At 37.1% G+C, this 13640-nt stretch overlaps 1 protein-coding gene across 1 annotated transcript in view; it reads left to right on the top strand.

Moving 5' to 3' along the window:
* The first annotated feature begins 8745 nt into the window (after positions 1–8745).
* Positions 8746–13640, top strand: part of DYTN (dystrotelin) — a 42209-nt gene continuing 37314 nt past the window's right edge. Inside the window, exons 1-3 of the mRNA XM_045560254.1 lie at positions 8746–8764; positions 10470–10544; positions 13167–13368. Of these exons, the coding sequence (XP_045416210.1) occupies positions 8746–8764; positions 10470–10544; positions 13167–13368 (296 nt within the window). The remainder of the gene's footprint in view (positions 8765–10469; positions 10545–13166; positions 13369–13640) is intronic.

Here is a 13640-nt window from a genome sequence, read left to right on the forward strand (position 1 = left end):
ACACATCACCTTTCAATGTACTGGCTCTGCCCCTTGGTGATACTCTTCCCACAGGTGTCAAGCTCTGAACCATGAGATAAAGAGCTTCTTCTCCCATTGAGGACATCTAGGAAGGTGCTAGAGTGAGACCTAGAGAGAGTTTTCTCCTCTTCAGGGACACATTCAGCTCCATCTCCAGGAGTCTGTACTTTCTATAATAGCATGAATATGACCTATTGTATGTTTGGACCACTCTAGGATGACCATGATGCTCTAGAACAGACTCCCATAGCAAAATAGAACAAACTGATTTCAATCACTATATCCTCTATGACACATTTGTCCCAAATTATATAACCATGGAATTACACTGGGAGGAAAGTATTAATGTTTGCTGTTTATTTAAAAATAATGATGGTGCCAGTTTAAAAATATTTTTCAGGGAGATTTTTTTTTCAGCTGATGCACTAGCTTTCACAATAGCCTGTTAATGTATCGTGGACCAACTTGGGAAATCTCAAGTCTGCTTTTCCCACTAGAAGTAACTTTAATGTGAGGTTATTAAAAATAGTTTCTCTATACTATTAAAACTGTCGTGGTAAAGGCGTGAGGGAGGAAGATCCAGTAGAAAAATGAGGGTATGACTTGGAGAAAGGCATTATGTGAATAAAGTGAATTACTTTATTGGTCACTGACATATGAGTTAAGTGTATATAAATCCTTGTAACTACAGCAGGCACTGTTAGTGGCCCTCCCCACAGCCCTCCCCATTCTCTTCATTAACAGAACTCTGATTTTAGGGGATGGGAAATGGGCCCAATAGGGCCCAGTGAATATTGAGATATCTAGTCTAGTCCCATTTGCCAGTGACTGGTCTAGGTGCAGGCATATAGGCTTTTGGACAATGATACATAAGAAGAAGTCTTTTGGAGGGGTGTGTGTGTGTGTGTGTGTGTGTGTGTGTGAGAGAGAGAGAGAGAGAGAGAGAGAGAGAGAGAGAGAATGAATATGATATGCAAAAAGAAAGCATTTTCTCTCCTACCTACTTCCTTTCTGCTTAAGATGCTGTCCTACCAGAATGTAATGCTTGCAGCTTTGGACACCATTTTGTGGCCTTGAGGAGAGACATCAGCATAGGAGGGTGGCAGTGCAGAAAGATAGAAAAGGCCTGGTACCTGACTTCAAAGAGCCTCTGAACCAACCTTGGACACTCCAGAATTTCTGTCAAATAAGCAGGAAACAACTCCATGGTTTAAGTCCCTGTTAATTTTGGTTTCTGTTTCTTATAGACAATGGCTAGATACTTATATATGTATGGCTATATATACTTATAGCTAACAGCTATTTAACTTAATAAAGAAATATCCTTCAATTATTTATTTTAGGGAAATTAATAAGAAATATATTTAGATAATTTAAGCAACTGACTTTTACCACTCATCCAGGCTCAAAACCTGTATTAACTCTTATATTTTTAATATCCTCCCCAATTCCAGTCAGTAAATGCCATCAACCTAGTTCAATCCTAGACCAGTGAGTTTCGACATTAGCATGAATCAAAATCACCTATTAAAACAGATTGCTGGGCCCCATCTTCAGAGTTTATGATTCAATAGGTTTTCTTCGGTGGGGCCTGAGAATTTGTAATTTTGACAGGTTCCCAGGTGATGCTGGTGCTGGTGAGCCGGGGACCACGCATTGACACTCACTGCCCTAGACTTTGGGCAATCACTTCCTAAGTCAGCCACCTCCCCCGTTCACCTGATCTATACCCACAACCCAGATACTTCAGTCTGGTGTTCACTTTATAACCACAGCATTCTTCTCCAAACACACCAATAAACTGTTTCAAGATTTCTTAATGCCATCCAAATTGTTCCACCCACAATCCTACGAGTCTTAGGTTTGCTGCCTCTTTGCTTTTGTGCATATCATTTGCCCTGCCTCAAACCTTATTTCACAAAGCCTCCGTAGGTCTGACACCGTGGAGTGCCCTTTCCTCTCTTGGCCAAACCATTACTTCTTTCTTTTTATTTCAGAGAGATAAAAATTATAGTATACCAAGAGACAGAAATAGGACAGAAAATAGCCTTTTCTTCCCTCTACTCCCTACCAGGTGTAATTGTGAAATAATGTCATATGTAACTTTCATTTGCTCCTTTTCTGGCCTTAAGATGAGTATCTTTAACTCTAAAATGATCCTGGCCCCGAGCTGAATGCTTGCTCAGTCTGCAGAGGATGCAGACAGGTTACCCAAGCTTGCAGCTGAGCTTCTGCAAGCAAACTGGTAACCCTCCCAACAGTGAGCAGCTGCTCTGCCCTTGGTATTAATTTCTTCTGGGCAGAAATGATGAGCCTACAGAGATATCTAATCACAAGTCTCTCACTTTATTGGTACAAAGAAGCATGATTTCTATACAAAGGGGCCAGAGCAAGGGTTTTGCAGAGTGCCCACAGTGTCCTCCCTTCTTGTAGGTATACTACCTGTCTCTGGGAAAGCAGGCCACAAACCCTCATGTGTCTTGCTCAAGAGCAACACACAAGAGTCATGCTCAAGCAATGCCATTAAATCAAATTTTTACCCACTCCCCCCCAGATTACCACCATGTTTGTAAAATCCCATGATAAGCTCTCAGTCCTCTTCCCGATTGACCTATCAGTAGTGTTTGACATACACTGAGGCTTCTATGACAGACTACCATGAGCTGGGTAGCTTATAAACAACAGAATTTTACTTCTCACAGTTCTGGAAGCTGGGAAGTCCAAGATCAAAGTGTCAGCAGATTCAGCGTCCAGTGAGGGCCAATTTCTTGGTTTGTAGATGGCACCTTCTAACTGTGTCCTCACATGGTTGAAGGGGCAAGGCAGTTTTCTGGGTCCTCTTTTACAGGGGCACTAATCTCATACATGAGGGCAGATGCCTCCTGACCTAATCACTTCCCAAAGGCCCTGCCTCCTAAAACCATCACGTAGGGTATTAGGTTTCAACCTATGAATTTTGAGGGAGACACAAACATTCAGATCATAGCAACATAGTTGATCATTCCCTTGTCTCTGATACATTTACTTCATTTGCTTCTCGGGGCCTGGCAATTTCATGTTTTTCTTCCCATTTCCTCCGCAAGAAGTGCTCCAGTCTCCTTTGCTGATTCTGTCTCTTATACCCTTACAATGATGGAGTGCCCAAAGATCTGTCCCTGGTTACCTTCTCTGTCTACACTCATCTATTAATGATCTCAACCAAATACCATGACTTTACATACCATCTATATGCAAGTAATCCCCAAATTTATATCTCCAGGCCAGTCACCTCTTCCAAATATTCCAAAACTCAGACTCATCTATCCTACTTGAGATTTCCACTGACAAATTAACATGTGTCAAATTTGTCTTGTTTCGAAACTGCAAACCTGTTCCTCCCACAAAATCTCAATAAAGAGGAATTTCATCCTCATATTTACTAAAACCAAAATGTTTGGAGTTATCCTTAACTTCTCTTTCTCTTGCATTCTGCATTTAATCATAGGAAATCCTGTTGGCTTTACCTTCAAAATATGTCCCGGAAGGCATATTTGGCTCCACCATTATCAGCTTGGTCCAAGCCTCTACTCTCTCTTTTCTGTATTATCGGGGAGCCTCCTATGTGGTCTCCCTTCTTTTATCCTTGACCTTTTACAGACCATTCTTAAGATAATAGTCAAGGTGATGCTTTCTTCTAAAATGTGAATCAGATTGTACCTCAGCTATGTTCAAAAGCCTATAGAGGCTCTCCACTTACTTCAGAGTAAAAACCAAAGACCTTACAATGGCCTAAAAAGCCACATATGCACCAGCATCTATTTTTAATACGTGCTTTCTAGGTTCTTTATTTAGAATTTTCTCATCTATAATTATAGATAACATTGGCCCATATATTTTTCATGTGAGAGTATGTATGGAATAGAGAGAAAGAGATTATGATTATTTTGTCACTTTGGTATTCGGTGTTTTGTTGGCTTCATAAAAAACTTGGTAGCTTCGTAGGTCTTCTAATAATTTTCATAGTTATAAGAATCTTATTTTCTAAAGCTTCAAAGATTTGGCTCATATAATAATCTGGGCTCAGAACATTATGATTTAAGTTCATTTGCTATATCTTCCTTGGTATAGGTTTTCTAATTTTTTTCTTGAGTCAATTTCAGTAACTTAATTTTTTCTCTGAAATTATTCATCATGTATGTACGTACATTTAAATCCTCCTTCATATGTGTAAGGAGCCATCAGAAAGAGTGAACAGAAATGGCACCTATACACAAGAAGGAGTGGTTGCTCGGTTTCTGGCTGGTGTGGAACCTATATGTCCAAACCAGGGCAAGTTGTAATTGTGTGGGAAGATTGCACCTTCTTCCTCCCTGCTTCCTCAAGGTGAAGCTGTTTCAGAAGGTAAAGACTGTCAGTTACCAATTATGATTTACAGGAACTATGGCCATGCTAGCCAAAAAATATCACCTCAGCAGTTGTTTATGATACTGTAAAATTACAATAATTGCTTTTAATTTATAACCTAGAACATTTTACAGGAAGAGAAGAAGAGAAAAGAAAAAGTCTTCACTAGACTAGGTCTCTCTGAGCTTGATAAACCTAGGGGTGCAACAGTAACTACAAAGTTCCGGTTCACAGAAGCAAGTGACACCAAAACAGTCTTGGGATATTTTCTCTAAGCCTGTCCAAAATCCAGCCACTCTAAGAGCTCAGGACTATCAATCGCCCATTTGCTTGAATTACTTTCCAGCATACCCAAATTCATTCTTATGTACTTAAGCATTTGTCTATTTAATTATATTATTTTTAATTGGAACTTCATACAACTTTTTTTTTTTTTTTTGGTACCAAGATTCTTGATCCACAGAATTAGTCAGTGCCAGAGATCTGCTCAAATCTGGACATGGCAGCACTCAGAAAAACGTTCAAGGCTTCTTCTAATTGCTGATGCCTCAGATACGATAATGTTTCTTGATACAGATATAATATAATATAAAACTTCTAAAAATGATTTCAGCCTTGAGTCTGCAGCAAACAGGTATAGATTTCGTGTGAGATAGACTTGCTCTCTTCCTAGATTTTTGTCTCATCTGTTCCCAGAAAAGCAAAATGATTTATATAGTCAAAGACAAATGATAGGTTATTCCCTCCTCCACTTGGTCCCATTCTTGCCCCATTATTTATCAATTCTTATTTTTTTAAATGTCTCAATTTTCAATTTTTAAGGAACTGACAGTGTGATATTAATATGTTTCAAAAAGATAATAATAAATTGGCTATACTTGGACATCATATTCACTTTTCTAAACTGATTTTTATTATGGGACATTCTAGAGTGGATCTGTGTCCACTTATCATAGTTGTGTTAAATGTATCAATTGGGACCTAGAATTTCAGACACTTTGGCTAATGGTACACATCTTTGTTTTGGGTTCAGAAGTTTATTGAAAGAAACGTTAAAATCAACTCCCTACCTCTGTAGCAGCCTGAAGACATTAATGGTAAAGTTCTAATATATTTGGTTCATGTGACGTTGTCTTTTAAAAACCCTATTAGGATTAGAACAGGTTTATTTTTAATCTAAACTTCTTTAGAAATAAGACATTTTTAGATCATACTTAATATTTAAGAGGAAATGTTTATTCATAACAAATTATTACTACCCATTGGAAGACTTGCATTATATTTAGCACCTTTTATACATGTATAACCACACCTCTGTGTTTATAAAAGAATTAATAAAATGAATTCAGTTCCATTCCTAGGTTACTCTTTTCTGGGTTGGTTGGTAAGATAGCGGTTATCTGGGATATGGAGTCCTTCGTACTGTTTCCTAATCTCTATGGTAAGCCCTGCTCTCTGCAGCACCCAGAAGATGTTTTACTCTGCTCTCCCCCACATGAAACCAATATGAAAATAGCCCTTTGAAACAGAGATGTAGGAGTGGCCTTAAATTATTCAAGATCCTTATTATTAATGAATGCACTTTTGTGAGCCCTTAAAAATGGTGCAGACTCCAATGTTGCTGTTTTGCATGCACTTTCTGGGCAGTCAGAACAAGAAATCAACTCTATATCAGAATGTTACATCTGGAAATTTGTTTTTACTCAGCTTTTCCCTGCTCCAGAACTGCTGAGTCGTTAATACAGAATGTTTGACTAAAATGCTTCTCTGGAGAAACTAACAAAGGTAAGGACCTGGCATGGAGGCGGATAGAGCAAATCACCAGCTGTACTGTTGACTGGTCGGGAGGCCAGAGCCTTCTAGCCCTACCTGGGGACTTCCGGAGAGCTTGGGGGAGTGTTTCTACATCATGAAAAGTTCTAATCTGATTTCCCATGCTACAGCTTTTCTGAATAAATCTTACTTGAGTACATTTGGAACCTTCCTAGGTTTTGGCAAATTTCAAATTACCACTATTGCTGTCATATTTTTAAAGAACTAATGTAATCAGGTTTTGCTTTAGTTTCTCTCTTTGTAAGATGTTATTTGTCTGCCTAAATAATTTGTGGTCTAATTCATTCATTCATTAGAAGGTGGGTAAAGTACTATTTAAAGTTCATTATCATGTAACTTTGTAAAACAGTTTTTAACTGCCCATGTTAACAAATACATCTTTTTCTTAGAACTGAATAAGGCTTTTTTATAGCATTATCCATTCTTTTGGTTGAAAGTGAATATATATAATATAACATTATATATACGTGTATACACAAACACATACACACGGGGACTTCAAAAAGTTCATGGGAAAGTGGAATTAAGAGATAAAAAATATAAACTTTATTTCTCAATTTAGCTCCATTAAATTCAAGACATTTTTGTAAGCAATGAGACCAACCATTTAGTCCATCCCTAAAGAACTGACGGTGCTGAGAATTTAACCATATCAGTGAAATCTTTTTTACATATTAACTGAGGAAAAATAGGTGCCCTTTAAACATTTTTTAAGATTAGGAAACAAAAAGAAGTCAGAAGGAGCCAAATCAGGAAGGCAATGTGAATGCCTAATGATTTCCCAACAAAACTCTCACCAAATTGCCCTTGTTTGGCGAGATGACTGCAAGGAGCATTCTGGTGGTGGAGAAGGACTTTCTGGTGAAGCTTTCCTGGGTGTTTTCTGCTAAAGCTCTGGACAACTTTCTCAAAACACTCTCATAATAAGCAGATGTTATCATTCTTTGGACCTCCAGAAAGTCTACAAGCAAAATATCTTGAACATCACCAAAACTGTTGCCACAACTGTTGCTCTTGACTGGTCCACTTTTGCTAGGACTGGACCACTTCCACCCCTTGGTAGCCACGGCTTTAATTGTGCTCTGTCTGCAGGATTATACCGGGTAAAGCCATTTTTCCTCTTCTGTTACAATTCTTTGAAGAAATCCTTCAGGATCTTGATCTCATTTGTTTAAATTTTCCATTGAAAGCTATACTCTTGTCTGCAGCTGATCTGGGTACAACAACAGTTTTGGCACTTGTCACGTGGAAAGCTTGCTCAACTTTAATTTTTCAGTCAGAATGGTGTAAGCTGAACAAACCGAGATATCTATGATGTTGGCTGTTGTTTCTACTGTTATTAGTCCTCTTGATTAGGACACAAACAACACTAATTTTTTCCTTGCAAATTGATGTGGATGATCTGCTGCTACAGACTTCAACTTCAACATTTCATCTCTTCTTAAAACATGTTATCCATTTGTAAACTGCTGATTTCTTTGGGGCACTGTCCCCATAAACTTTCTTAAAGCATCAAACTTCCACCATTTTTCCTCCCAAGCTTCACCATAAATTTGATGCTTGTTTTTGCGTCTATTTTAGCAGCATTCATGTTGTTCTGATAGGGGCTCTTTTCAAACTAATGTTTTATCCTTCTTAGTGCCTCAAACTAGATCCTGTTCAGATATGTTGTAACAAGTTAGTATGAGTTTATTTTGATGCAAACAAAATTTTGAAATCCATGCATAGTTTTTTTTATAATATGCATTTTCCATGAACTTTTTGAAGACTTTTCATGCATATGTGTGTATGTATAATTTGAACAATAGGTGCAACATGAAACAATTAACAAGATAACTAATTGGCTACTCTTTAAAAAATATTAACTGAATTTATGTATACACATATATGTGTATGTATATATGTAATAAATCAACAGTATTTATTAGAAATGTAATATGTAGAATTATTTAGCATAGTGTTATTAGAAATTTAAATATTGAGAGCTTCAAATTTTGCTCTTAAAATTCAAGAAAATTGACATTTTCTGGAAGGGAGAATATAGTCCACTCTTAAAATTAATATGGACTCAAAAGTTCTAAGTGCTCACAGTATTAGTTTCAGGAGCTCTTCTCAATTTTCTGAGAAGCATGGCTGGTATCAGATACCTCTACCCCTCTCTTCATCCTTTTCCTCTCCCAGGAGATTTCACAGTCTCCGTGAACACCCTGTAGTCATTGTTCCCAAGTAAAATGATTGGTTTAGTTGCCTTTTTCCCCCAACCCTCATCCCTCCACTGCAAAACCTTCTGCTTAAATTATTGGGTTTTTGTTGTTGTTACTGTTGTTGTTGTTGTTTGATATGAGGTCTCATTTTGTTGCCTAGGCTAGACTTGAACTCCTAGATTCAAGCAATCCTTCCACCTCAGCCTCCTGAGCAGCTGGGATTACAGGCCTGCACTACCACGCCCGGCTTCATTTGTAGTTACAAGGTCCTTCTTGCCATCTGTCATTCTAGGAAATTTGTGAAATGGATCCAGATAAACAAGGTGAGTATTATTGTCAAGTCTCTGAGCACAGTTTATTAACAAAAAATTAGGCACAGATGTTGTATTTTCCAACCTCTGAGTTGCAGAAGAGTAAACATTTGGCAAATTTCTGGCTGAAAGGCAAACTATTAGGTGGTTAAACTGACTTGATTTTCTCTCTCTTCTAAACAGAAATCCATCACATATTAGAGAGTATTTGGTCTGTTGTCTCCAAAACATCAAAAATAATTTAACCAAAGACTTGATATCAATATAATTACATTTTAAATTACAGTACAAATACACAAAAAGTATCTTATTTTTATCTATATTCATGTTTTACTATTCAAATGACATCATTGTTGGTAGAGTTTTGTTAGAAGTCGAATTTCTGACAAGTTCCCAGGTGATGCTGACGCGGCTGGTCCAGGAGCCACACTTTGAGAACCACTGCTTTATATAATAATCAGGTAGAACAGGCCATTTTAAATGCCTAAACTAAACAATGAATGTGTACAACGTTATAAAGCTTTATTTAATGACATTAAAGCTAATATGAATAAATGGTGAGATCTACTCTGTAGTTTTTACTTTTTCTAGATATGAAGACTGATTCTATCAGTCTTAGGGAACAAAAAGCTCTGTTGTGAGACAACAAAAAGCTCTGTTGTGAGATTGTTATACGTCTCTTGAACTAAATGAAAATCAAATTTGAAGGATCAATGAAACAAATTTAAAATTGTGGTTCCTCAAGGGAAGTAAGAGAGACAATATTAGTAAGTGCATTACCTAAATTTTCTTATTTAAATTATGCAACTGCCCTATGAGGAATGTATTATAATCCCTATTTATCTGATGAAGAAGCGAAAGATCAAAAAGTAAACTAATTTCCCCAAAGGAAAAAGGAATGAATAGAAGTAGCTATGGCTGACTCCAGAGCTCCCTCCTCTCCTCCGCACTGTGAAACGGGCAACTGCATACTTCGTGCCTGGCAAGCGCTCAGGAATGCTGGCCGTTGCTCTACTGTTGGTTGTGGGTAGCTCTCAAGAGAAGGTATCTTAATAATTCTTTTTCTGATTCTAAAAATAACATATACTCTTCATAGAAAACTTAGGTAACATTGACAAGAAGAAAGAAAATAACTATAATCGCTAATAATTTGAGCACTAAGACATGGCCACTGTTAACTGCATATGGCACTAGAATTTAAGCCCCAAGAGGGTGGGGTTCTTTATCTGTTTAGTTAAGTGCTATATTTCAGGGCTCTCAAATCATGCCAGGGCCAATAAATAAGAGCTCAATAAATATTTGCTACATACATGAGTGGATGGATAGCTTTGGGGTCTTTTTCATAAATGCATATATGACTGAAATATATTAACAAAACTGAGTTCATATTCCACATATAGATTTTTATCCTATTTGTTTCACAAGGCATTGCCTTTTTATATAAAAAGTAGGCAGACTGATGGAGGAATACTCCTCACTGTCCTGTGGCCTCCTCCATATGCTGGATTTGGAGGGTGTTCTCTAGGGTCTCCTGCAGCCCTGGAGTACTATAAGTCTACTATTTGTTTCCAGATAGAAAAAAAAAAAGAGCTCTAGATCTTAATTTCTTCACCTGCAAAATAAAGTAGCACTACATGATTTCTAGGATTCCCTTCAGAATGTGGGATTTATATAATGAGACAGTCCTTTATCCATATATTTCATGTTTTCTTTACAGATGCTCTTAATGGTATTGAGAATTCCATTTATAGAACAGCCTTCAAATTACGATCAGTGCAAACTCTATGCCAATGTAAGTATAGGCTCTCTGGAAACACTTGAAATGATCTTCCCCTGATGTGTGATGTAAAATTCATAGAGAAAACAAAAACTCCCCCCGTGCATGAGACAGCCGGACTCTGGAAGGCTGAACCATGTATTTAGCCCATTTGTGACCAATAAGCTGTTGGGGGAGGGACATTCAACCCCATGAAGCTTCACTGACTGATAATAGAAGACAATTGTGGATGAGGATTCTTTTTTTTTTTTTGGTATTTTTTTCCACCTGGATTCTAGAAAAATTTTTTGGTTTCCTTTTCAGGATACCAATATTGACACAAAATAAAATTACAAAAAAAAAAGTTAGTTTAGGACCTAAACTTGTAGATTTAAATCTAAAATTTTTTTAATTTCTTCTACTGCATAAGATTTGCATTTTCAAGTTGTACCTCTTATTTATATCCGAACATGCAAATGTAAGATCAAATGAATAATCCATGGGCCATAATTTTTTTTAAAAATCTGGAGAATGCCCTGAGAACTACCTTTTTGCATTAAATTTATATCTGATTGAATGCTATGATTTTCTTTTCTTGTACTGTTATCTAGGTAAAATAAGGTAAAATATAGTAAAAACATATATCCTGTGAAAATTCTCCAAAAAGAAATAAACTGTGCTGTAGCTGTGAAAAAGACCAGGCTCTCAGCATATCTAAAGCTATTGATTTTTCGTACGTTCTTTACTGCATTAAAAAAAATCACTTCATGTGAAATGATTTCTAAAATTTATTATATCAGATCTAAAAGAAGTTGTGTTACATATATGACATTTCTACTGAAGGTTGAAATTATTCTATATTTTTCCTTCTGCCTAAAATGTCATACAGACCAGTGATTTTCAAACTGGGCTTCACAAAGTATACATAGGTATGAGGTAGGGCTCAAAAGGGTCAGCAAAGATGGGAAGAAAATTCAAAGACCATGTCCTGGGCAAGAACAACGCTGCGTTTCTCTACTTTCTATACAATGTTTCTGTATCAGGTTCCTTTGAAGAAGGGATTTTTGGCTTTTAAAAAAAAAGTCTTATTTAAATCACTGCTCTAGACAAATAAACTCACTTATAACTATTATTTATTCCAGGAATAAACAAAAGGCAGAATATATTCACTAAAAATTGACTCCAAACTATGCTATTTTCCCGGAGAATTTCTCCCATTAAGGAAAGTTAGCAGCAATTGTACATATAAGTCTCCACCATTAATGCCTGGGTATATACAACAGCGTCATTTGAAGATGTACATTTTTTAACTTCGTGTTATCCCTGGCATCAGAAACAGTGGATATAAATAATACTCGTGGGAAATATCAACAGTATACAAAATCAGTGGCTGAAAAATTCTGCCTAGAAAAGATATCCAAACGAAAATCTGAAAACAGAAAAGTCCCAAACACTGAGATAAAGTATAACAAGAGCTCCAAGTAGCAGGATCTGGAGCAAGTGGCTGCATAAATCTTACGGTGAGATTAATGGACGCCACTATTATCTGGTTGGCTGTAATATAGAACTCTCAGCAGAAGACAAAAACGCCCTCTGTTCTGACTGCCAGGCTGAGGTGATAGGTTTTAATGATAAAAGAGTTTATGGCTTCCACTACCTGCAGCCAGGTTTTCATTTAAGTCACATTCCCAAAACCTGCTCCTTTGTACCTTAGATTCTTCCCCTTAAAAGCATATCAGAAAACAAATAAAAATTTTTATTACAGTTGCTAGGTTTCTTATCTGTGAGGCTGATTTATGAAGTAGAGAGATGCACAGGGTTTTATCATGTTGTAAATGCCAGCAGCTCTTGGTGCTTCTGACATCCCCACCTCTCAGATGGTATAAGTGGCTGCTTATTAATTTTGTCTGTCATCCTCTCTCTGCCAGAAACTATGGGGTTAGTTCTATGACATTCTTATTTCTATTCATTGCCTTGTAAAATTTTTAGGAGAAGATGGTAAAAAAAAATGTTCAGTATAAGAAATAAGCAATTATTTTTTGTAAACAACTCTAGTTTTAGGAAGTGCCTTCTCTAGATAATAATACTGATGCAACCAACATCAGAAAAGGTCCTACCCTGAAGAGTCTGATAATTTGGCAATTGCTTCTTTATAGAGATCACTAGGGTTTTTTAGACTACAGCAATTGCATTTTAACACACCATATTCCTTATGAAGCTAGTCTGCAGATGAGAAAAACCATATTTGACATGAAAGGTAAATTTGCTCAATCCACTTAATAAAGAATATAAAAATGTTTTCCCAACTTTTCACCGCAGTGTTGTAACTTCCTTGGAAAGCTTATTTTTCAAGTTTCTCACTGCCCCTTTTAACTTCATTCTATAAAACACATCCTAGAAATTGTACTGACAATAATGTTATAACTAGGCTTGACTAACAGATGCACTTTTCCAGAATGAAATTGACTCTCAGAATAGTAATGCCTGAATTATACACAAGAGATATGTGTCCAAATAGTGGGCATATTTAAGTCCCTTTAAAGAAAATAGCTCCAATAAAAAGATGATCTTAATTAAACACTATGTGACGTTTGTTTTATTTGAAGCCTTTTGTTCCCATCAGAAAATAAGGCTTAATTCTTCATTTGCTTCCTACAGTGGACCTGATTGACAGCTCCCAGATTGAGCATGTCCTATTACGTCAAAGTTTCTGGGAAGCCAGGGAGCGCTCCCTTTCAGTGCGGCAGCTCTTGCAGGCACTCCAAGAGCTGTTTCAGAGAGCCGGGCTGGAAAACCCAGGACAGGTGCATCCCAGAGCCTCCGAACTCACTCTCAGCCTTCTCATTACAATGTATGACAGGTGAGGTTGTGGACATCACAGTGTGACCTCAAGGGCAATGCTTAGTTGCCATTGGTCATTTACCATTTGGTGCTATCTAATGTTTGCTTGAGGTCTGGTATGGAGAAGTGTGTGTTTGTTTTTCACACATTTATTCCTCATTCAGGAGGGGAACAAAGAACTAAATGCTTATCAGCTTTACTAATATAAATGACATAGCACCAGTGGATAGCAAAAAGGGGGGAAAATTCCACATTACCATTTCTTTCATATAAACTCACTTCCACTCTTAG

Source organism: Lemur catta, chromosome 8, assembly GCF_020740605.2.
Source record: "Lemur catta isolate mLemCat1 chromosome 8, mLemCat1.pri, whole genome shotgun sequence".
NCBI lineage: Eukaryota > Metazoa > Chordata > Mammalia > Primates > Lemuridae > Lemur > Lemur catta.